Below are 24,630 nucleotides of genomic sequence, written 5' to 3'. Positions count from 1 at the left end.
TAGGTGTAAATCTTCTTGCTGTTAGATATTCTTTTTCAAAAGCCCGATTTTTTACGAAATGAGGTAGGAACGTTTACAAGGTTTACAATGCGTCTATTGCGTTTGAGGCAACTCATGTCGGCTATTAGTGAATTTAAGAATCTGGTAATCGGTTTCCTTTGAATCGTGTTAAGATCCGGAAATTTCGATAGCATCGTAAACGTAGCTATAAACTGCAAATGGCTAAAATTGTCTATAACCCAATTTTATTTATAATACACAAAATATATAAAAATATCGTTAACAGATAGATGACAATATCCACCACTATTCTTGTAAAACCGCTAATATGATAAGTACAAGATTTTTTAAAAGCGAAGTTTGGTAACTTGTTGAATCCAATCGATGAATGTAACAACTCGGGTGAACACGCCAGGTTTATTACTGGGACAATATCCGTCTCCATAGCTAACGATTCCGATTTGAAGAGGGACATTATTTTTGAATACGATCAACGGGCCACCGCTATCACCCTGCATTTCCAGTAAAACCAATAAAGTTCCGCATTTTTAAGCAAAAAAATTGCGAAAAAAGAGGAAATGACAAGATTATTTACCTGACATGCGTCTTGATGGTATGAGGCTGACGTGCATACGTGTTTCTCCGTTACAGCCCAATACGTGGAGCATTCTTTATTCGAAATAATTGGTAGAAACGCGTACTTTAGTCTTTTCGTTCCAGCTCCGGAAGATCCGTCTTTTCCCCATCCGATGACCGCACCTGTTCTGCCAGTGAATGATTTTTTCACGTAGTTATAACCTGCGAGCTTAATAGGTTGAATGCTTGCTAAAAATTAAAAAAATGACTTAATAATAATATAGACATAATATATTTTTACATACGAATCTGCTTGTTGGGCACGTTTCTTCTTTGTTCGATGAGAATCTTACCTCTGAATGGAATATTGCGTGGCATGTACAGTAGTGCGATATCATTCAAGGTTGTTTGATAATTCGGGTGAAGTATAGCTTTGTTCGTTAACATCGCTACACCAGGCCCGTTATAGGAATTATACTCTATCCCGGTTTTGTTGCAAATACCAAAAACAACAAGAAATTGTTTAGGTCCAGATACTACGCAATGACCTGCTGTTAACACCCATCTTGAGGAAATAATCGTTCCACCGCACTGCGAGGTCATTCCATTGCCCAGCAATCGATGCACCACGGCCATAAATGGAAATTGATTTGGCACTGCGAATTGTCCACCGACGATTCTGGTCGAGTCTAATTCATCCACCCCTTCTTCTTTTTTTTTTCATTTTGTTTTTTATTATCAAACACAATTTAATAAATTAACTATATAAAATATCTACTTATATCAATATATCTACTTACCATACGAAGAATCGGGTATCAAGTTTGTATCCCATTGATTGATTTCGAACGCGCTGCGGGAGATGCAGAAGACATTGCGGTTTACAGCTAAAGTAAGGAAAATGAAAATGTATAAAGACTTAACACTTATCGAAATCATGATGAACTGTGTAAAATCCATTGATAGATTTTTCTTTATATACCTGCTCTTTGTCTGCGCTTCCTTAAAAATGATGTTAGTATTTTTATTGGAAAAGTACTAGAAGCAAAGGCAATTAAGAAGCGTCAAAAATCTGACTGGAAAACGACAATGTCTTTCGAAATCGACCCTTCGAGGCATCTAACAGTTGGGATTCTGTCCCCATTACGTTCACGATTTTTGTTGTTTGTTTCTGACAAAGACAAAAACGATTGTGTCGTTTTTTATGCGGCGCAACAGCTATGCAGAGAAAGAGAGAGAGAGAGAGAGAGAGGGAGAGGGAGAGGGAGAGAGAGAGAGAGAGAAATTTTTATCGTACGAAAGAAACTGATTTCGTATCATGGTATGCAGAAGGATAGTGTCGCATTGGTTAACTGTGTCTTTGCTTCGTTAATTGCCTGTCGCCGTTATCACCACCGAGAGTTGAAATTGACTTCGTGAAGCGAGGAGAAAGATATTTGAAATTTTTTGGAAGTGTATCTCCCTCGTCAAGTTTGCTTTTTTCGACAGATAAAGTTGCCACCGATTAGTAGTTAAGAAAGCATTTCGAAAGGCATGGAAAAGTAAAACCAGATTACTTTAACGTCTCTGCTGGGTACTGTTTAAATTTAAACGAAACATTGGAAACATTTCAGGAACATTGGAACGATTAATGAACGCGTTACATTTTCAACCAATGAGAATTGAACGATGTTTTCTATAAAAGCAGAAGAACCGAATAGAAACGTGAGACGAGCACGAGACAACATTGTATATGTTTGTATTTCGACGAATATAAATAGTCTGAGTGTTTATTCTTCAATTAATACAGATAGTATAGATTGTTTATATTTTGACGAGTATAGATATTTTGTGTGCTTATATTTTAACAAGTATAGATGTTCTGTGTGTTTATATTGTAAAGAATATAAGTATTTAATAATGGTTCTCAAAGGTATTGCAAAAATAATGGAAAAACAAGAAAAGAAACAGGAAAGTATTAATATAAACAAACCGGATCGAAAGAAAAAGAAAAAGAGGAAGGAGAATTATGGGATTTATATCTATAAAGTACTTAAACAAGTTCATCCAGATACAGGTATTTCGAGCAATGCCATGAGTGTTATGAATAGTTTTCTGCAGGATATATTCGAGAAAATTGCTGTCGAATCATCTCGTTTGTCCGAGTACAACAAGCGAAATACTATTACATCGAGAGAGATACAAACCGCCGTCAAGCTTTTATTGCCTGGAGAACTTGCTAAGCATGCAATTAACGAAGGTACAAAGGCAATTTCTAAGTATACAAATACCAAATAAACAAAAAAACACCTTCTTTCACAAACTTAAAAAGCTCGGCCCTTCTCAGGGCCACCAATGTCTTTTTTTCATTGGAACTTTTGCTTGTTTTCCTTTTTAATTCTTCTAATCGATTAGAATTGTAATCTGAGTAAAAATTAAATAAACATCATTCGCAATACTATCTATTAATTCTGTATTATCCAATCAAGATACGTGTATGTAGCAAGATCATAAACTATAGAATAACGGCGCCGATTAGTATCATAGACTTGGAGTTGTAACATTGTATTTATATCACGCAATAAACGATATATGATTACCTCATTTAGAAATAGCAAAACTGCAAATATCAATTACTATTTTAACAAATTGGGAAACAAGGAGAACGAAGTGTAATATAAATATAAATATCTATTCATATTAGAAGCCTAGAATACTAAAAGAATTACAAGTGGAAAAAATCGTTATTACGGACTTATAAAAGAATATATATGTAGTACATAGTACTAAGAAAGGTTGAAAACTTCTTTATATACAACTCCCATCAAAATTTTAGGTTCTCATGTGCCCATTTTTGTATGGCTCCATTTGTCTTCAAATACATATATCTGAAATATAATTCAGGAACTTAAACATGTATATCTTATTAACTACATTGTACTAACCACCTGTTTGTTATAAGAATATATCATCGGCCTTATCTAACGACAGACAATAACGAGGAATTAATATTTAGTTATTAATATTTATTTTAATTTTAAACATAGTAGACTGTTGTCTTATTGCATAAACGGAGAATTACCATACATTTAAAAATAGTGATGGTCCTAAAAAGGATTGATTATACAAAATTAATCTCAATTTATAACTTAACCTCCGAAATCGTACCATGTTCTGCTTTGGTAAGCAGATAAGGCATGTACAATATACATAGATACAAGCTTGGTGAATAAGAATTTTAAGATTAACTGGCAGTTAGATTGTAGTTTTATTGAGCGGAAGGGGAACATAGCTGGTTTTATGGTGCCTCTTTTGGATTGTAATTGTAGCGATAATTACTCTTTTAATTAAAAAGTTATTAAATACCTCTGTATATGATAAACACTGATCCCCCACTATTATCGAGCTGGCCAATCCAAAATAACTTCCCTGGATTGACTGCCCCTTCTCGATCGCAATGAACCAATCAGACGCTCACAGCTCTTGCCTCGTGAGATATATAAACTCCAAGTCGTCGGAGCTGGGAAACTCTATTTGTATATTGTCTTCTGCTCGCATAGTGTAATATTAGAGTATAATGGCTCGTACTAAGCAGACTGCTCGTAAATCGACTGGTGGTAAAGCGCCCCGAAAGCAATTGGCGACAAAGGCTGCGCGTAAAAGTGCACCTGCAACTGGAGGAGTGAAGAAACCTCATCGTTATCGTCCCGGAACTGTTGCTCTTCGTGAAATTCGAAGATACCAAAAGAGTACTGAGCTTTTGATCCGTAAATTGCCTTTCCAACGGCTTGTTCGTGAAATTGCACAGGACTTTAAAACTGACCTTCGTTTCCAAAGTTCAGCAGTTATGGCGCTTCAAGAAGCAAGCGAGGCCTACCTAGTTGGGCTCTTTGAAGACACGAATCTTTGTGCTATTCACGCTAAGAGGGTTACTATCATGCCAAAAGATATCCAGTTGGCACGTAGAATTCGTGGAGAACGAGCTTAAATGTTTTTTTAGTAGCAAAAATAAGAACGGCCCTTTTCAGGGCCAACAATACTTTTCTCGAAAGAACAGTTCGATATTCCATACGTTACATTATTCGTGTATATTTTATTCGTATATTCTTTTGATTGTAATTCATAATAGGTGGAACTACAGCTTAAATTTAAAAAAGGGACATTCTACAACAAAGTTTAATTTGAATTCTAACTTCTTGTTAATTTTCATGTACAGGTTCATTTCGTGTACATAAAAGGTATCGTTTTGAGTAAGTAGCCTGTCATTAACCCTTTCGCTACGGCAGTATGCTCCGTCGGAATGACACCGCTGTACGGGCCATCGTGCCGCCGGAATAGCGGTACTGAACGGAGCACTGCGACGGAAAACGTCGTTGCGCGGGGCTCATGGTTAAGTGGTATCCCACGGACGTCGTCTTTATGCGACGCTCGTACACATAGGTCATCGGGCGAATGTCGTCTATAGACGACGTCTATATATATATTTGAAATTTTATTATGTTCTGTAAAAGAACAAAAATATGAACAAATCCTCAATATTTTTAAAAACCGTTGTATCTAGAAACGTGAAATTTTGACAGTATAGTATATACATATTCCTTTTATGACGTAGACATGAAATAAGAAATAATTTTTGGAAATACGGAGTCTAAAATGGTAGAAAACATTTTTTTTAAAGATACCCATATTCCACAAGATGTTAAAGTTAAAGAGATGAAAATTGGCATATGAACTCCTGATAAGTAATGAGTTAAAAATAATTTGATATATAATTGATACTGTATGCTGTACAAAAGGGAAAGGAATGCGTAGGCATAGGAAAGAGTCATTCTAGTTTCTATAAGGTTTTAACATGCAGTACATTACATAGCATTAAGTTTTACGTTCAGTAAGTGCATTATAACTGAACTTATTTTTACTAAAGTATTTAATTAAAGTAAAATATAAGTTTTTATTGTAATAGTTATATTATAGTATATTATAGTTATATTCTATATAATCAATTATGTAATTATACTAGTATAGACATTTAATTTGGGATTAGGTTATGTTTCGAGTTTATGTTTCACGTTTTTTCATACGAGAAATACGTTGTTTTGATAATTATAAAATATCAATTATTATGTAACGATGCCTGTAATATATATCAAAATTGCAAATCAATTTATGCAAATCAGTTTATCTATATTAAAATTTTCTTTAAAAGAATACATTTCAACATAATGATAAAAGAGGAAGATAAATTATCTTTTAAATCCTTTTCCGAGAATAGTTATAAAACGGATGTTATATTTTAGATCTCATCAAGCGAAAATATGGCATATGATAATCGTGATTGCATCGTATGGATAGACACAGAAGTAAATATTTTATTTAAATTTTACTAAATTTTTTCTAGGTTAAGTTATAGTATACACTCATAAGGATTTGTATACATATTTGATTGCTTTAGTTTTTCTGAATATACAATCACTGTAATCATAAACTTAAACGTATAAAAATATTATACTAAACTCCTTTTTAGTTAACTGGACTTGATATAGAAAAGGATACAATTTTGGAAGTTGCTTGTTTGATAACTGACAAAGATTTGAACATTATAAGTGAAGAATTTGATGTTGTAATTAATCAACCAGATGTAGTGTTAGAAAATATGAATGAATGGTGCAATAACTGGCATACAAAGGTGAATCAACTATCTTTTACTATAGTAATTATTTGAACTTTGAACATGCATTTATAACTTATATTTATCATAAGAACTATATTTTTCCAGACTGGCTTGATAGCAAAATCTAAATGTAGCAAATATAGTTTAAAGGATGCAGAACAAATGTTACTTAATTTGTTAAAAAACTACATTCCAAGTAAAAGTTGTCCCCTAGCTGGTAATACAGTTTACATGGATCGTTTATTCTTATTAAAATTTATGCCATTAGTCAATGATTACTTACATTATAGAATTATTGATTGCAGTGTGATTAAAGAACTAGTCAGGTATTTGCATTTAAATTATCTGTATACTCTAGTAATAGCTATTATAGATTATATTTAATTTATATTATTTTTAAAAATAATGCATAATTTATTTTAGGAGATGGAATCCAACAATTTATAAAAATATGCCAGAAAAGAAACATTGTCACAGAGCTTTATCTGATATCAAAGAAAGTATAAATGAACTAAAATATTATAAAACGAATATATTTACAGCTTTTATGGCATAGCACCCACGTTCATATTCTATGGGTTACAATCCTTCAAATGTGTTTGCTTTCTTAAAGATTGACATAGTCATCTTTACAAATAGCCATGTTTTATTACAAATGTTTTTATATAGACCTCTTATATAAAGAGAGGAAGTGAAAAGGCAAATTATTGGAAAAAGTTTAGGAAGAAGGCACTAGTATAGCAAAATATCTTAATTTATGAAATATTATATTTACAGTAGTATATGCAAACAATTCACAAACAGTTCTGATCCATGTAGATGCAACCGAAAGAAATTTGTGATACAATTTTAGGATTATGCTTATATATTCTATGTAATTCAATCAAACTATTAAGTAAATATTCTAATCTATAATTTTAAAAATAATCAATTTCTTTTGTAGAAAGATTTTGTCAAATTCGTAAAATTAATGCACTTACACAAGTTTTAAATAAAACACAGAGTCCATGCCTTATAATCTGGATAATTTGAATTATTTTCACTTTAAAACATGGTAAATATTTTTAGAACATAAATAAATAGATATGGAAAAGTTAATACCAAAAAACCTTAGTCTTTTTGAAAAAATCCAAAAGTAAGCATACGAACGAATTCATACATATAAATTTCATTCATAGACATTTTTTAATTAATTTATGTTTCTAAGCCATTTATTTATAGCCCCCGGTATAAATATAAATAAATTTATTGCTACAAAATTTACGATATCATGAATGATTTTAAATAAATTGATAAGAAGAATTGAGTTTCTCTACTGTGATAGATGTTTGAACTTCAATTTGTAATTCATAATTATACGTAATCCACGATTTGTTAGTACTGTCAAAAAAGGAAGCACCCTGAACACGATTTTTTAAGAAGTTATCAGAAATTACAGTATTTCGAAGGCCACGTTCAACGATGAACATTTTTTTTACAAGATTTCAAGATCGTCATCTTTTTTAAGTAGAACTACATGTTCATTTTTTGTAACTTTGTAGAGCGCGAGAAAACAAATTTAACAACCTTAATAACCATACCGTCCCCATAATTTATTCTTAAGATATTTGCGTCTGAACTGTACATATGTAACATCTAATTCTGTTCAATCGACAAATGACAAAATTAAAAAATCCAAATTCTTCGACTCCTAGACAGAATGTGTTAAATTTTGAGGGCTCAAATGAAAGTTTAGAATATAAGGGATTATTTGAGATTAGTTTTATCTAAATATTCTCTCTCCTTTTTGGTTTCATAGCAATTTTAAAAATCGCTCCATTGATGAATCTAGGAAAAATTATAACCATTTAACCGTAAAACAGTGAAATTAATTTCTTTATAATTAAAGAATGATACTTCTCGAACTATAAGGCGAGTTCTTGGACTGTTCAAGAGTTAAATTAAAGCTTCAACTCTCATAAATTTACTCTGCATATTATTCTGATCTTCTACGTAATTCTATTTATTATATGCAATTAATACAATACCTTTTTTTGATTACGTATTTGAAGGGATTCGAAGTATTTCAAAGCATATCAGTAACTGTACATTTATCTATAGTCTGTCCAACGAAACGAGACAGTAAACGGAAACAAAATTTGGTTGCCGCGCTTGCAATTATTGGCTGCCGACTAGTGATATTCGAATTTCACTTCTTCACTGCCTCGTCTCTATAATATATGTAAAAATTTTATTATTGATATTGAAAGTTACATAAAAAGATTTATAAATATTTGATTTTTTTGTAATCATTACACAATAGATTAATATAACTATTGTTTCCGTGTAGTTAGTTAATTATTTAATTTCTTTTCTGTTTGGAGATTGTAGAGTGATATCTTGGTTTTGCTTTGGTAATTTATAGAGTAACTGAGGATAAATTTTTGTGATTTTACGTACAGTTCGATGTAAGAGACCTCTGTTGGAACTGTTGTAAAACATAGATTTTAAATTGTTCAACGGTTAATAATATAAGGAAGCGTTTATATACAATGTGAAAGGTAGCGACTTATTCTACGAAAAAAAGAGACGAATGTTTAAGGTGAAATAACTAAAAGCGATCAGAGTGTAAAGAAGATTTATTCCACAAAAATGAACGACACGCGTAATGCGAAAAAAGAGAAAAAGCAGCATATACAAGTCTTTGTCCGTGTCAGGTAATTCCATATTAAACTTAAACTTAAAGTAACTTAAAGTTACTTAAACAAAACTTTGTTTTTAAATGTAATTTTATATTGATGTTGCTTTGTTTTATGGTAGGCCAATAAATAATGCTGAGAAAGCCGGGAAATCGGCAACAGTTGTTGATATACCATCTAATAAAGAAGTCGTCATTCGGGAAAGACCTCATGATAAATTTACAAAAAAGTTTACGTTTGACAAAGTATTTGGACCTCATTCAAAGCAGGTGCGTCTTTCAATTAGTATTTAATATTATATAGATAACATTTTAAAAAAGATGAATAATTATTAATAAATTTTTAGATACAAGTATATAATGCAGTTGTCAGTTCTTTGCTGGAAGAAGTTTTGGCTGGATATAATTGCACAGTGTTTGCATATGGACAAACTGGCACTGGAAAGACTTTCACAATGGAAGGAACTGACAATGATCCATCATTACATTGGCAAACAGTTGGTTTAACATTTTCTTTCTACAAATAGTAGTCTTGAAATAGACAACATAAAAGAATATATTATATATTATAATGTATGCATATATATATAAAGATATATATGAATACACACATATATATATGTATATATGTATAAAATTTACAGGATACCACTGCTGGAATCATACCTCGAGCTTTAAGTCACTTATTTGATGAATTGCGCGTATTAGGCGTACAGGAATACTCAGTAAGAGTCAGCTATTTAGAATTATACAACGAGGAAATATTTGATTTATTATCTCCTAGTGAGGATGCTGCTAAAATAAGGTATTTGATTTTTATACCCTTTGTTCATGTATTGCTATTTTCTCAAAATTCTGTATAATGATTTAAAAGGATATATGAAGATCCAACTAAAAAAGGTGCTGTAATAGTACATGGTTTAGAAGAAATGTCAATACATACTAAAAATGAAGTATTTAACATCCTTCAGAAAGGATCAGAAAAACGACAGACTGCAGCTACTCTGATGAATGATCATTCAAGGTTAAAAAATATTCTGCTTTTATATTTTAAATAGCTATTTATGTCTATTTTATTTCATGAAATTCAATATTAATACTATTTGCGTTTTAGTCGTTCCCACACAATATTTTCTATTACTGTTCATATAAGGGAGAATACTATAGAGGGTGAAGAGTTATTGAAAACAGGAAAACTAAATTTAGTTGATCTAGCTGGTAGTGAGAATGTTGGAAGGTCTGGTGCTGTTGACCGAAGAGCAAGAGAAGCAGGCAATATCAATCAATCTTTATTAACTTTAGGTCGAGTTATAACAGCATTAGCAGAAAAAGCTCCACATGTACCTTATAGGTAAAATTAAGTAATTATTAATAAATTAATATAATTTCTGATAGTTAATTTATAACATACATTCAAATATTGAATTTTCTTGTTTATCTTTTGTGTACAGAGAATCTAAATTAACACGGTTGCTCCAGGAATCATTAGGTGGACGTACAAGAACTTCAATAATTGCTACAATATCTCCTGCTAGTATTAATCTTGAGGAAACCTTGTCAACATTAGATTATGCACATCGTGCTAAAAATATCACAAATCGACCTGAAGTTAATCAAAAATTTTCTAAGAAGGCATTACTTCAAGAATATATTGAAGAAATTGAAAGATTAAAGAAAGATTTAATAGCATGTCGTGAACGAAATGGTATTTATCTAACTCCGGACAGTTACAATGAAATGCAATCTTTGATAGAATTTCAAAGCAAAGAAATAGAGGAAAAATTGAATCATATTAAAGCACTTGAAGAATGTATGAACTCTAAAGAGGTGATTGTTGACCAAAGTTTTATAATTTCTATTATGTTCTTATTGTATTACACAATGCAAAAATCAAAATTATTATTTTAGCGAATATTTAACGAATTAAAATCAATAACTTCCAAACAAGCAAATGAACTATTAAGTACAAAAAATGAATTGAAAAGCACAGTAAATGCTTTAATGTCAACGTCAACACGCTTGGCAATATCGGAACGAGAAAAAGAGGAACAAAAATTTCTTGTTGAAAAACATGCAAATACTGAAAATATTCTTTTATCACAAGTACAAACAGTTTTAGATGTTGCTGATACAGCCACCTCAGATGTAAATAAACTTCATGATAAAATCTTTCGTAAATTGTAAGCACTTTCTCTCAGATAAAATCCTAAATTTTAGATTATATTTGTGAATTTAAAATTAACATTTTATATTTATAGACAAATAGGACAGCAAAATAAATCTCTTGGACAACAGTTTAAGAACAACATTAAAGAACGAATCCAAAAAATTGAAGCTGATATTGCATCGCATACCAAAAATTTAATGCAATTCTCTACATCTATGAAGGATCATATTGGTAAGTAGAATATTCAGTAGAAATATTGAATTTTGTAAGTAAATACTTACTATTTTGCTTCTTTAGAAGCGCAAAGTGTATCAGTTAGCGAGGACATTGGAAAGGCGATTCAAGTTATGTCCCAGGATCTTGTTAATTTTAAACAAAATATTATCAATGAGTTGATGAAAAATATGGATGATTCTGTATGTAACAAAATACAATTAATATTTTTATTATGAAATTCATCAAATTAAAATATTTATTTTTTAGTATTTAAGGCATCAACAGTGGTTGGGAAATAAAAGTGAAAATGTTACAGCTATGACTAATATAAAAATTAGTATGTTAAATAATATTTCTTCCCATATTGTACAAAAATTTCATCAGTTACTGGAGAATAAACTAGCTGAAGGTTTGCAAGCGCTAAACACTGATATTTCTCAAAATATTGATAACTTAATAGAATCTACAAAAGAATCCATGACATCAATTTCTAAATGTTCAACTGAAAAGCGGGTTCGCTTAAATAACGATATGTTAGAAATTAGAGAACATATTGAAAATATTCGACAGGGTCAAAAGGATATTATCGAGAAACGGACAAATTTTGCAAAGGTACGTTACTTTAAAAAAAGGACTATATTGTTGCAGTCCTGATATTGTCTACTTGCAGATGATGGACGATTTGCAACGTTGTTTTAATGAGGTACAAAAGGAGCAGGAAGAGAATCATTTTTCAATATGCAATATATTAGACAATATTGATGAAACTTGTAGAACTATAAATAATCAAGCTTCAGATACTTGCAAAATAAAGACAGAAAAACAAAATGATTTGCAAGAAAGATTTCGAAGTGATCTAGAAATAGTAAAAAAGGTAGTTGTTGAAGGAACAGATAAGGTAAAAAATACTGAATTTCTTAGGAAAGCAGATTCCCTATTGTACAATATTACGAGGTAATTTGATATTCATTTCTTTTGATAGTCTCGATTGTTGAACGAAAGCGCTATAGCACAAGGCAAAATATCAATAGATCAGTTCCAATCGAACATAAATAAGAATTGTGATACATTAATGAGTTTTAAAAATTGCGTGGAAAATAATATTACGGAAATGCAGCAAAAGATGGCAAAAGATAAAAGCTTTATTTTGTCAGCAATCAATGTAAGTTGGCACCTAAAATTGTTAAAGTTATTTCAATTCTCATTTTATTTTTAATATTATGGTTTTCAGGATATGTATATGAAAGTTTATACCACTAGCAATGAACATATAAAATGTTTTGATGATTGTAAAATGGCATTTATGACTGTATTTACAGAAATGAGTAAAAAGCTTGAGAGTGAAAATATTAATGCAGAAAATGTGAATAGCAAAAGTATTTTAGAAATGCAAGAAATACTTGATCAAGTTGACAAATTCTTTACAGAAGATTTATATCGCGATAATCCAACAGGTATGATCAATTATTCACTAGTATTTATACTATTGTTATATATATTGCATGTATATCCATAATTTTGAAAAATTATTTGTTTAACTGAAATTAAATAGGTTTAACTCCTGCAAAGAAGGATTTTCAGTATTCTAAAAAGCTTATTAAAACCTCTCCACATGAACGACTACTTAAAAGGTATAGAGAAACACTTAAAGATATTGAAGATACAGAGAATGAGGTAAGTTTGGATATACAGTACTTTTAATATAAATTTAATAAAATATTTTGCTTATTGTATATATCTCCATTAGCCTGTAATACCACTGAATACATCTACAAAACAAGCTGTAGATACAAGCTGAGAAATAACCTTCGAAGAAATTATAACGTCGTATGTAGTATGTGGAAATTTATTAATTATGAATTTTTAAATTTTATAACCATAAATACTTTATAACCAATGCGACAAAATAAAATTGAACATATGTATATTAAAATAGTAAACGTAATATTTAATTAAATCTTTTTATAAACCTTTATTTCTTCCTTATTTTATTGAATTTACTTTTAGTTTATACGAACGGATTCATAGGTAGTATCTGCAGTAATTCATAATAATTTTTATTAGTTTGATACCGTTTTCCAAAGAGTAATCTTTATAAAATATAATGCACTGTATCAAAACAAGTATAAAATTTTTTAGTTCAATATGTTACAGAAACCAATTTTCTCAATGATGTTTGTACATGTATAAATATGCATTTATCACAACATAATTTGTAAAGTATTAATGGATGCGGAGTGGGGCAAATCTTATAATAACGACTACTACGTTATGTGCAGTGACAATTTCATTGACGTATTCTGACAAGCAACGAGATCAATTTCATACTTTGCAATGCGAAGTGTGTGTGATATTAAAAAATGGGTTTCTTGGAAGATACATTCGTGATTCTAATCACACAGGTGGAAATTTATTTCCACTAATATAAATAGATTCTTGCCGGTACTCGTAGATATTACAGAGTTAGGTTATAAGTGATTGATATTTTTATTAAAGGATTGTAACTGTAATATTTGTTTTTCTATTATACATTATTTTTATTAATAATGCGAATTTCGAAACATATTTACGTTTCATGGATATTGAAATGCAAATTAATAAATTAAATTTTGTGAAATTATTTTAAACTTTCTGTGTAATAGTCGGGTGTTAGCTTTATTAAATTTTTATAACGTACTATGTATTGTTTGTATTAATGTTAATAATTTTATAATAAATGTGCCATTCTGAAATTGTGTAATCTATTTTTAAAATAACAAGTATTGTTAATCTCATCTAGCCAGATTATGTATTATCAGACCTAATTAGTTTATTTTTATCTTTTTATGTATTTGTATTGCATATTGCAGATTATTTTCTTCTTGGGAGGATGGGTATTTTTTGTAAAAAAATTATTTCGGGATTATGAAGTTCATCACAGATTAGTACAACTAATTTTTTCCACCACATTTTCACTATCTTGTACTATGTTCGAACTAATTATTTTTGAAATAATTGGAGTTCTTGACTCCAGGTAAGTAAATGATTTTTTTTAAATTGAGCATTAATAATATAATGTATATTTAGTTCTAGATATTTTCATTGGAATGTTGGCCTTTATATGCTCCTATTTATGGTAATTGTTTTGATTCCATTTTACATAGCATATTTCATCATTAGCAATATCAGATTTGGTGAGTGTATTTTATAAATATTTACATTAGTATGTAATATTGAATATATTAAACGATCATTTTTTTACAGTAAGACTGAAATTAATAAGGCCATTAACAGTTGTTGTATATCTCTTTTATCTTTACTTGTTTTGGAAAGTGGGAAATCCCTTTCCAATCTTAAGTCCAAAAAAAGGCCTATTATCCATTGAACAAGGTGTTAGTAGAATAGGAGTTATTGGTGTCACTGTTATGGCACTATTGTCAGGATTTGGTGCTGTAAATTATCCATATACTTCAATGGCCTATTTTATGAGACCTGTAACATATGCTGACGTACAGGCTATAGAAAAACGATTATTACAAACAATGGATATGATCGTAGCTAAGAAAAAGAGAATGGCATTAGCTAAGAAGGGAGAAGTTGTAGGGCAAACTGAAGCTAGATCTCGACTTTGGGGGATGTTTGGTCCTTTAAGTGGTACTAAAAGTAATCAGGAAAGTATGTATTACATTCTTTGATATGATTAGGATATAAAATAGTTTTGTTTACATGTACATCTCATGAAATATAATCGCAGGTATTAAACAGTTACAAACTGAAGTTACAGCGTTAGAAGAATTATCTCGGCAATTATTTTTAGAAGCACACGATATTCAAAATGCAAGAGAACGTTTAGAATGGGCTGCTACTTGGCAGGGGAAATATTTTAATGTTTTAGGGTACTTTTTCTCTGTGTATTGTACTTGGAAAATATTCATTGTAAGCATCTATACAATAGAATTGTATAAAAAATTATAGATTTGAAGTCTATGTTTTCTTCTAGTCAACAATTAATATTGTTTTTGATCGCGTGGGCAAGAAAGATCCCGTAACTAGAGCAATTGAAATTGCAGTACACTGGATTGGTTTTGATATCGATGTTACATTTTGGTCTCAACACATTTCCTTCTATCTTGTTGGTTGTATTGTATTAACATCAATTCGTGGTTTATTACTAACACTCACGAAGGTATGTTTGAAGCAGATATTTTTTGTATTATTTCGAAAACATTTAGAAGTTTGAAAATATCTATTAAATACTGATTATTCTGTTATTTCAGTTTTTTTACGCGATATCAAGCAGCAAATCATCGAATATTATCGTACTTATACTTGCTCAAATAATGGTAAGATTATTTTATTTGATATGGATAAAAGTTTATTGCTTTTTTGATGATATAATTATGTGTTTTTTGTAGGGTATGTATTTTGTGTCATCTGTGCTTCTAATGCGAATGAATATGCCTGCGGAATATCGGATTATAATAACTCAAGTTTTAGGAGAATTGCAATTTAATTTTTATCATAGGTGGTTTGACGTTATATTTTTGGTATCTGCATTATCATCAATAGTATTTTTATATTTAGCTCATAAACAAGCGCCTGCAGAACGTATTTAATTTAATAAAACATCTTTTTACGATGAAAATAAAAAATTTCTTTGTAATTTCATGTTTACAGCTCCTTTGATTACATTTTTGCAACAAAATAAGTTTGTTTAACGAAATAAGAAATAAACAACATCATGTAGAACTAAAAATTAATTATAAAATATATGAACATAAAACTTAATGTATTAAGTATTTAAATATTTATTCATAGGAACATATTTAATGTTCCTACCTCTAATATGTACTTACATATGATAATGCTCCTATATATGTTTTGTCCAAATTAACATGCATAATTATAAACTTTACACGTTAAGTAATAGTTTTACATTCTCTATTGTTTAATTAATTCAAAGTAATCTTTAATTTGGTGAAATATCTGATATATATATCATTTACATTAATTCTATGTTGTATTTATCTCGTTACGGTATATAATGGCATTTTGATCACACATAGCTAATAAAAATACGTGAATAATAGAAAATTGGCATTAATGTATGATTACTGAGTCTATGATGAGTAAACTTCTAATGGATCAATTCGATAGACCATTCTTCTCCCATATTTACACCTGGCTTACGCACGGTTAATACATTATTGTTTGGATTGTATTTAGTCTCCAAATTAACCTTTGCCATACCTAAAACACAAATAATTCGTAATTTAATTATGATGTTAAATGATACGTTTTTGAATTGAATTAGGATGATACATACTGCGTGAATTTAATATAGCAGATTTAACACCTTTAGGTGGATTTGCAATATCTACCCTTTCCAACCAGCTTTCTGTCTGATATGAAGATAATTTGTCGATAAATGTAGAAGTTAATTTATTTTTTTCAAAATTAAGTCTTAAATACAAGTATTTTCCATGACGATATTCAAAGCTAGATTCATCATCGATGTACAATGTGCCATTAGCTTTACCCGCAGAATCTGTGGTAACTATCAAAGTATAGGGATCATTTTTCATTGCTACTGTACTACGACGTATTCTCATTTTACGTGGAACGATAGAGCCGCCTCTTTGGAATACCGGAATTTTATGAAGCGTCACCGGAATATTAACTAAGCCTGGTCGGTAATATGGTTGCATGGTATCAACGTCATACCAAATTACTGTGCCTTCTCCAGGGAAATATACGTTAACATCTGTAACTGATGGTTGAAAGACCGGGCGTACAAGTATAGAGTCACCGATTAATATTTCATCATCGATAGCATATGTCTCAGTTTCACTTGGATAATGAGCCCATAAAGGTCGCACTACCGGAGTGCCATTTATTTCATGTTCTCGGAAAAGTGTATACCATAATGGTAGATATGAATATCTCATTCTAAAAGCCTCTTTGACGATTTGAAGAGTTTCTTCGTTAAATAACCAAGGTTCGCGCCGTTTAGTTTCAATATGAGAGTGCTGACGATAAAAGGGAAGCCAGGCACCAGCTTGATTCCATCTAATGAACAGTTCAGAGTCTGGATTTTTGAAGAAACCAGCAATATCTGCTCCACAGAATGACATTCCAGAAACGGCTAAAGAGAGGCACATTGGATAACTTACACGTAGGTGATCCCAATCGCCTGTATTATCGCCAGTCCACATAGCTGTATAACGTTGTGAACCAGCGAAGAAAGATCTCACAAGTGTAAATGGCCGTAGTGAGCCTTCTGATCTTCTAAATAAAGCTTCATATGTAGCCATAGACAAAAGAAGTCCATTAATATTGTGAACACTTCTATGCTCCCAACCACCATAATGGATCACATCTTTAGGCATAGTTACTTCGGGACCATTAAATACGCTTGGTTCGTTCATATCATTCCAGATGTACACATCATTAGTGGTACCATGGAATTTATCTAAACTATATTGACTGATATAATATTCTCGTACCGCTGGATCGAAAAAGTCTAAATACGAGGATGATCCTGGCCAACACCAACCCTCGTAGTCTTTTCCATCTCTTGTTTTAATGTAATAACCCATTTTTGTGGCATCATTATGCAAAAAGTAACCAGGGTCACGTTTAATATGCGGATCAATAATTACAACCAATTTTCTACCTTTTGCAGTTAAATTATGCACCATTTCAATAGGATTTGGAAATTTTCGCCCGTCCCAAGTAAAATATTTTTTACTGTCGGTGTACTCGATATCGAGCCACATAACATCCAAAGGTAAATCATGTGTATCAAAATTTTCTGCTACTTGTATAACATCATCTTGATCGTTGTAATTCCAACGACTTTGATGATAGCCTAAAGTAAACATTTGAGGTAATGGTGCTGTACCCGTTAAAGTTGTGTACTGTTTAAATACATCCAGAGGCTTAGGACCTAACATAAAGAACACATCTATTACACCAGCTTCTGACATGAAATGAGCATCCACTTGTGATTTTTTAGCAGATCGAGATACAAAGTTTACAATGCTTTCTACGACATTATTGTCTGCACTTGATAAAATATCGACCCACGTTTCTGCAGCATTATGCCAGAAGATACCAGTTGTTCTTTCTTTACCATGAGCATAGAGAACAGGTATTGCTCCATAAAGTGACATTTTTTCATTGACTTCATATTCAAATACATCTAAATTGTATAATCTGTAAGGATCAGCCTGTTTTGTAGATTTTAGAGCAAAGGAATCTGCATGTTCTGGTACACCATATGCGTGTTCAGCACCAGGAAAGCTGAAGTCCAAAGCAATTGCTTCTGGGCCAAAAGGTTTTGAGTCATGATGAGTTTTAAAACTTTCCTCCCAAGCGCCTGGATCATCATCTGCACCATCACCTGGACCATCACTATTGCTATTTATTTCAGCATTTTCAGCATTTTCTTCTTGTTCTGGTTTCCTGTTAATCATTATTAAAAAATGTCATTAATTATGTATATTTAATAATTAGGCATAATATATCAAAAGCAACTTTATGAGGCATACTTAGGTTTTGTACGATAATGTTCAAATCTCATAAGACCTCTTGCATTTGCAGACACAACCAATATATTCTGAGAGTATAAATCCACTCTAAATGGACTAGTATATAAAATAACTTTGTTTTCTCCACTTGTTATAGTTATATGATCTGTAGTTTTTTCAATTAAATTTAATTTAGATACTTTTGGTTGATCCTGAAGAGCATATTCAGGCTCATATCTGTCACGTAATGGATTTTTTTCATTGATATGGAGTCTAAATGTATTATCTTTTAATGCAGTTAATTGCAATATATAAAGAACTCTTGTATCCTTATTAAACAAGTCTATACTTATACTGGATTCATTTTGAGTTAAAGTATTTGTTAAAAGTTGATATGGTGTTTTTCCAGGCTCAACTTTTCTGCAACGTCTAATAATATTGATATAGTATTAATATTAGTAGCATAATTAGTTACATTCTCAGAAATGATAGACAGTATTGGAAACTTACCTGCAAAAGCTACTCTGTTCGCATGTTTTAAATACATCTCTATTAACTGCATCGATAAGGAGGAAAGAACAGACTAATAGAAATAGTAATCCCAATCTACAATATAAAATATTAAGCTCATAAAATTTTCTGTTATGAAAAATACTCTAATTTGTTAATATCAATTACGTTTTATTCCTGAACAATAGCGGAAAGAACATTATTATGTATTTTGTTATTTGTTATTGTTGCTTTTGTAATACACTTAATTGTATTCTCATTTTACGTTAAAACGGCCTCCTGTTTTTAATGACTCTGAACAGATAATAACATTTTTATAAACAAATTAAACAGAGAAAAGTAATGCTGCGTGCCGAATCAAATCACGGTATTATCATGGACACGTCAGCGTAATCATGATTGGATTATAAAAGTAAATACATAAAGAAGCCTAATTTGTTATTTTGTACAAGCAAGATGAATTAAGTGCGGAATGATTTATAGAGTGATGTATTCCGCTCATGAAGAATTAACTTCGTTTTTTGAAGGTTAAAAGGCCGAAAGTAAGTAACTTACCGCACGTATGAGGCCATGTTGAAAAGTGATTTTTGTCACAGATGAGATATAAAATAGACTCATCACCTTATGGGACTGGGTATTCCACGTTCTGAAATACCGATTGCGCAAAAAATCAGAAATTTCGTTATGCTACAAAGTAGGTTTAACTAACATATGTTGATGGGATATAAAATAAGTCTGATATGTAATCAGAGATGAGAAACGAAGATCCTTTTACCTATAATATGATTTCTGTATTTTCTGTAGCAAATCGCAGATTTTTCTGAAGTCGGTATTTCAGAACGTGAGACACGTAGCTTCATATAATGTCATATCTATTCTATATTTAGACAATGGTTATACCATCTACGTTTCAGAGCGGCAAGTTTAGAAATTGTTCAGGATTCTCTATATTTTGTCTCGAATTGGGAAATATCATTATTTATTATCTATTGTAAAATATATTTGAAAAGTTATAAAGGAGGAAAGAATATTCAACACAGCAAAGTTATATTTCTTCCTTCGATGCATGAAATTAACTGATCAAAGAATAGATTAATCATGGCCAGGTCTATAAAGGTAATTATGATTCGTTCATTTTATATAACATCGCACATTCAGTTTATTTGAATTACAAGAGTAATGCATTCAGTCGGCAGGGAAAATACAGTCCTATATAACTATATATTACATAATATAGAAGTTTGGCACTCGGATCGATTCATTTTGGGGATGTAAAAAAGCCTAACTGTTCGTTTCTAGCATATTCATTAATCAACACACGTATCTCTGTTAAAAACGTTTTCTTATCTCTCTTTGCCACACGATTGGAACTATCATATTAATGCATATGCTGCGAATTTGTGAAACAGTGTCTTCTATTTAGGAGTGTATATATTTCATATATTTATATATAATAATAATAATAATTATCGTTATTATTATCATTATCACTATATTAACATCGACGTTAGAGCATTTTCTTAATCATACGTTTCCTAGGGTTTTTATAGAAATCGTGGTTAAGGTCACTGTGAGTTTGCGCAGCCCTAAGAGACATAACGTTTAAATATCTGTCGAAAAATCGGCGAGCGCGCGAATCAACAAGTTGATATCGATTGATCGAGCGATATATTAATTTATTATAATACTGAAGAAAATGTGTGTATCTCTCATTGTTGTGCGTTCTGTACGCCGGTCGATAATTTACGAATACGGTACAATAAAATTTGTCGTTGCTGTTGGAAAATTGATTCACGATAAATTTTTCAACGTCATAGAGTATTCACATAAGAGGATTCATGTTCGATCGACAAGTTTCAATGAACTTAACCTTCACGACGTCGACGAGATAAATCTTGGTAGGTATAAAGAAAATGATATCATTATTTTTGTAGGGATAGAAAAAGATTTTTTATACATATTTTTCGAGTTATCTTTTGTTGCCGAATTTCAATTTGGCAATAGAAATTGCAAATCTTTTTGTTTCTATATGTACATATGTGGGAAGATTTTGCTCGAAAGGTAAGATGGTGTATCGGAAAGAAACGGGAGCGACCTCAAGTGATATAATGACAATTAAAAAATTCGACGTTGTACGATGTGGAATAGTAGAAATCGCGGGAATCGTGTAAAAAGATATGTGCGAAAACTCGAGTGTTTCTGGTTGTACTGCATGCTTTGAATGTGCATATTTTTTTAGAAAAGTCGCGAATATTTTTATATATTCGTCATATGTGTATATAAATCGGAAATACGCAGTCGGTTTTGTAGTCTTTTTCTTTACAAAACTTTTTCAAGTAAATACATATGTATAATGTTTCGCGTCTGATAATACCTCTAAGTACTCCCGGTGTTCTCGAGTTAATATTTCCGTGACATTTACCCTCGATATTTTATTGAGTGTATGTAACAGTGACGGTTTTCTTTTTAGTTTTCACAGAGAAACAATAATTTTGTGTCGACGAAGACAAGTGTCACCATGAAGCATCGAAGGAGAAGTATCCCGAGTGACGTAGATTTGGCTGAGAGCAGACGAGTTTCGAAAACGATCTCGATTGAATTAAAGAGCATCGTTTTGAACCTGGACATCCAACCGGGGAAAGACAGCGAAATCGACATCGTGCAGGCCTCGTGGAAAAATTCTTACAAGAATCGATAATATCTTAGGCACATTCGATCCATAATAGCGATGATAGTCTTGGGTTCTTTTAGATTTAACGAATTCACCTTACCCGGAATCGCAAGGACTTTTCTGCAGTACTAACAAGATACATCGCAAAACATTTTACGTGCAGACCACGCAAAAAGGTATTCTTTCACTAGGTATTCGATTATATGTATACTTAGCGTTCTTGTTGGAGACTATGATGTAAAAAAGAAAACGAAAAAGTTGATGGAAACTCTGATGCTCGACATATTGTTAACGACAATGTACTTACAATTTTAGTATTTACGGAGTATGAATAACCGTTAACTGATAGCAACGTAATCGAGTACATGTTCTTATCGACGCTTCGATTACGCATGAGCGTGTCGGGAAAAGAGTTTCCGTCAAGGTTTTGGTATAAAATCGAGGCTTTCGGTAATACTCCCATCTCGCAGAGTCAATTATTATCTTTAGGCACATTAAGACCATAGTTAATCGACGATTAGTCTCAAGGTTTTGTAACAAAAACAGTCTTCAGGTTTGAGAAAGTGTTACGGCCTGTTTCGCTTTAATCGCGAACAGCCCTCCTTTTGCTAGACCCAATATTGATTTCTTCTTAACAAGGGGTTGTTGGTCCTCTGCGTGGTGGCCGATTGACAAGGTAGATCGGACGTGTCGAAGCTGCTCCATTCGTCCCCATCCGCGACACCGTACGGATATTTCGCTGAAACGTCCACTTCGGATCCTGTGATACTTTCCAATGGGCTTAAAGGTATCACCTTGCATTGAGGTAGGGTGGACGTCATCGTCGGTAGAACCGGTAACGGTGTACTGGCTGCAACGCTATTGTGATCGTTGGCGTAACGCTTCACATGAGGTGTCACAGGCATTAAATGATCCGGAGGTCTTGGAAGGGGCATTACACCCACCGCTGGAGTTGGTTCTGGTTTTTCTTCTTCGGCATGTTTGTATTTGTTATGCCTACACCTGATGGTAATGATCACCACTACACCGAGCAAAAATACGCCAAGAAGCATTCCTAGGATTAACAGGTAGTCGTTGCTCATATTGGGTGCGATCGCCATTTCACCTTCGTGACCCACCGGATCCATCGGGCCACCCAGCGTCATATTATAGTCGTCCATGTCGAGTTTCACGCGAAACTCGAACTCACCCACGGCTGGTTGAAAGATAGAGGCCGCTAAGATGAACACGAAGCTATCGATTACTCCCTCGTACTCCATCGTTGGAATTTTTCTACAAACCATGTAAATCACACCTGACATCACTTCCTGGTGTGAGAATTTCGTCACTTCTTTTTCTCGAGTTCCACGTTTCTCGCCGGAAGACGAAGAACTTCTGATGATTCTCTTTATCTTACCAAATTTCGGCTTCTTCACGATGGTATATATGGGATTACTGCTCGTTAACTTCGCCAACGGTGTAGCGTCCATATATTGCAACGTTATCCTGGTCTTTTCGCCTGCCAGAGCGATCATAGGGTTCATAATCATCAAGGGTACTATCTTTATTTCAATTCTTATGCGTTTCTGTTCAAATCCGCTCAGTCGTGCGGTTAATTCGAGACTGTCGTTCGATACGGTCATGTCCGTTTGCATGAACATGACGCTTTTCGACAGCAAGTCTGTTTGCTTAAAGCTGGCCGCCGCACCGTCGCGTACGTACAACACCCCGTACTTTGGAATCGCCGTTACTTCGTAAATGACCAAGTCTTGTCTCGCGTTAGTATCGAGCTTTACGTTGCTCTCGGAAATTAGAGCTACGTTCGAGCCTTGTTGCAGGTTCACAGGACCGGGAACGGTAACGTTCAGTTTGATGGGTAAAACGTACACGTTGAACACCGTATACGTTGGATTGAAACGTCCATCCCACACCCTGAAGTAAAAGGAAGCTGCTTGAAGCGGACCATTGTGCTCGTATACCAGTCGATTGGAGTCGACATCGTGCTGAGTGAATTTGTTCACTTGACGAACTTCCGAAATATTTTCGTTGAATGGTAGAAGCAACAGACGACCGTACGTTGGCCTAGATATCACGTCGTATGCGATTTCCTCTGGCGGAGTGTCTGGATCGGTTGTCAACAAGTTCTCCCTAGTTATCGTTTGATTTTGATTTTGCACCACTGTAATGGATGGCGCGTTCGTGATCAATTTGAACGGTTCGTCGTTTACCGGTTCGATTATTACCGGAATGCTGGTGTTGCACAGCAGTATGTGACCAGGGGTCAGGTAAAGAGAAAAATTGATGCGATCTTCCAACGTATCCGAATGATCGTGATAATAAGCGATTTTTCCACCTTCGATTTGTGGCTGGGAGAAAGTGGTGACATTTAAATCTGGAAGAATCATCACGTGGCCGTGGCTAGGTTGACTGACCAGTCTCGAGAGCACCGCCGGATTCTCGATACCAGCGTGAGTTTGAAGAAACGACACGATTCCGCTGATGTTCATGATGACTTGAGCCGAACCACCTTCTTCCACTCTCACGTTCTTCACGGATACGTATCTGTCTAATCCGCCACTGGAGACTGAAATATCTATTTGAAACATCTGCAACAGAAAACGTATACAACACAGTTAACGACACCTTGCACCTTGCAAACGTTTAACGAGTCTT

General features: G+C 32.6%; 8 protein-coding genes across 14 annotated transcripts in view; 5 read left to right on the top strand and 3 right to left on the bottom strand.

Moving 5' to 3' along the window:
• Window positions 1-229: 229 nt before the first annotated feature.
• On the bottom strand, window positions 230-4,018 carry LOC117211580 (chymotrypsin-2-like; the record flags this gene model as incomplete). Its single annotated transcript, XM_033455605.1, has 5 exons — window positions 230-512; window positions 596-825; window positions 930-1,289; window positions 1,377-1,463; window positions 3,922-4,018. Coding segments are annotated over 5 exons (939 nt in total), but the record flags the coding sequence as incomplete, so codon positions are not given.
• LOC117211576 (histone H2B-like) lies at window positions 1,875-3,159 on the top strand. The gene has a single exon (XM_033455601.1). The coding sequence runs from the start codon at window positions 2,245-2,247 to the stop codon at window positions 2,851-2,853; it is 609 nt and encodes a 202-aa protein (XP_033311492.1). The 5' UTR covers window positions 1,875-2,244; the 3' UTR covers window positions 2,854-3,159.
• A 61-nt stretch (window positions 4,019-4,079) lies between the features above and the next one.
• On the top strand, window positions 4,080-4,631 carry LOC117211579 (histone H3). Its single transcript, XM_033455604.1, has one exon. The coding sequence runs from the start codon at window positions 4,133-4,135 to the stop codon at window positions 4,541-4,543; it is 411 nt and encodes a 136-aa protein (XP_033311495.1). The 5' UTR covers window positions 4,080-4,132; the 3' UTR covers window positions 4,544-4,631.
• A 626-nt stretch (window positions 4,632-5,257) lies between these two features.
• On the top strand, window positions 5,258-7,324 carry LOC117211577 (probable oligoribonuclease). 2 transcript variants are annotated; one of them, XM_033455602.1, is made up of 5 exons: window positions 5,258-5,443; window positions 5,853-5,915; window positions 6,080-6,241; window positions 6,332-6,552; window positions 6,650-7,324. In XM_033455602.1, exons 2-5 carry the CDS (start codon window positions 5,871-5,873, stop codon window positions 6,780-6,782), a joined length of 561 nt encoding a protein of 186 aa, XP_033311493.1. In that variant the 5' UTR covers window positions 5,258-5,443; window positions 5,853-5,870; the 3' UTR covers window positions 6,783-7,324. The 2 variants fall into 2 exon arrangements, with proteins under 2 accessions (XP_033311493.1, XP_033311494.1); XM_033455603.1 differs by lacking the exon at window positions 5,258-5,443 and having other exon boundaries at window positions 5,706-5,915.
• A 1,227-nt stretch (window positions 7,325-8,551) lies between these two features.
• On the top strand, window positions 8,552-13,204 carry LOC117211573 (kinesin-like protein Klp61F). The gene is made up of 16 exons (XM_033455592.1): window positions 8,552-8,922; window positions 9,026-9,173; window positions 9,251-9,400; window positions 9,548-9,708; window positions 9,778-9,927; window positions 10,018-10,254; window positions 10,355-10,730; window positions 10,812-11,083; window positions 11,162-11,301; window positions 11,368-11,486; window positions 11,554-11,898; window positions 11,957-12,184; window positions 12,269-12,448; window positions 12,518-12,740; window positions 12,839-12,960; window positions 13,034-13,204. The coding sequence occupies exons 1-16, from the start codon at window positions 8,858-8,860 to the stop codon at window positions 13,082-13,084; spliced, it is 2,967 nt and encodes a 988-aa protein (XP_033311483.1). The 5' UTR covers window positions 8,552-8,857; the 3' UTR covers window positions 13,085-13,204.
• Window positions 13,205-13,499: 295 nt separating this feature from the next.
• On the top strand, window positions 13,500-15,910 carry LOC117211575 (Golgi pH regulator). Of its 3 annotated transcripts, none has more exons than XM_033455600.1 (8): window positions 13,500-13,753; window positions 14,136-14,299; window positions 14,353-14,459; window positions 14,530-14,940; window positions 15,020-15,201; window positions 15,266-15,451; window positions 15,543-15,608; window positions 15,681-15,887. In XM_033455600.1, exons 2-8 carry the CDS (start codon window positions 14,253-14,255, stop codon window positions 15,879-15,881), a joined length of 1,200 nt encoding a protein of 399 aa, XP_033311491.1. In that variant the 5' UTR covers window positions 13,500-13,753; window positions 14,136-14,252; the 3' UTR covers window positions 15,882-15,887. The 3 variants fall into 3 exon arrangements, with proteins under 3 accessions (XP_033311491.1, XP_033311490.1, XP_033311489.1); XM_033455599.1 differs by having other exon boundaries at window positions 13,501-13,728; XM_033455598.1 differs by having other exon boundaries at window positions 13,647-13,688; window positions 15,681-15,910.
• Window positions 15,911-16,056: 146 nt separating this feature from the next.
• Window positions 16,057-19,964, bottom strand: LOC117211574 (neutral alpha-glucosidase AB). 4 transcript variants are annotated; one of them, XM_033455596.1, is made up of 5 exons: window positions 19,863-19,964; window positions 19,308-19,403; window positions 18,819-19,226; window positions 16,592-18,735; window positions 16,057-16,515 (listed from the first exon to the last, which is right to left on the bottom strand). In XM_033455596.1, exons 1-5 carry the CDS (start codon window positions 19,877-19,879, stop codon window positions 16,403-16,405), a joined length of 2,778 nt encoding a protein of 925 aa, XP_033311487.1. In that variant the 5' UTR covers window positions 19,880-19,964; the 3' UTR covers window positions 16,057-16,402. The 4 variants fall into 4 exon arrangements, with proteins under 4 accessions (XP_033311487.1, XP_033311488.1, XP_033311484.1 ...); XM_033455597.1 differs by having other exon boundaries at window positions 16,592-18,732; XM_033455593.1 differs by lacking the exon at window positions 19,863-19,964 and adding an exon at window positions 19,476-19,820.
• Window positions 19,965-20,437: 473 nt separating this feature from the next.
• LOC117211572 (chondroitin sulfate proteoglycan 4) overlaps window positions 20,438-24,630 on the bottom strand; it is a 29,389-nt gene continuing 25,196 nt past the window's right edge. The window contains exon 11 of the mRNA XM_033455591.1: window positions 20,438-24,563. Within this exon, the coding sequence (XP_033311482.1) occupies window positions 22,587-24,563 (1,977 nt within the window). The 3' untranslated portion in view covers window positions 20,438-22,586. The remainder of the gene's footprint in view (window positions 24,564-24,630) is intronic.

Source organism: Bombus bifarius, unplaced genomic scaffold, assembly GCF_011952205.1.
Source record: "Bombus bifarius isolate JDL3187 unplaced genomic scaffold, Bbif_JDL3187 scf7180000008239, whole genome shotgun sequence".
Classification (NCBI taxonomy): domain Eukaryota; kingdom Metazoa; phylum Arthropoda; class Insecta; order Hymenoptera; family Apidae; genus Bombus; species Bombus bifarius.
The sequence above is the reverse complement of the archived record's forward strand: the minus strand, read 5'-3'. Positions and strand labels throughout refer to the sequence as shown.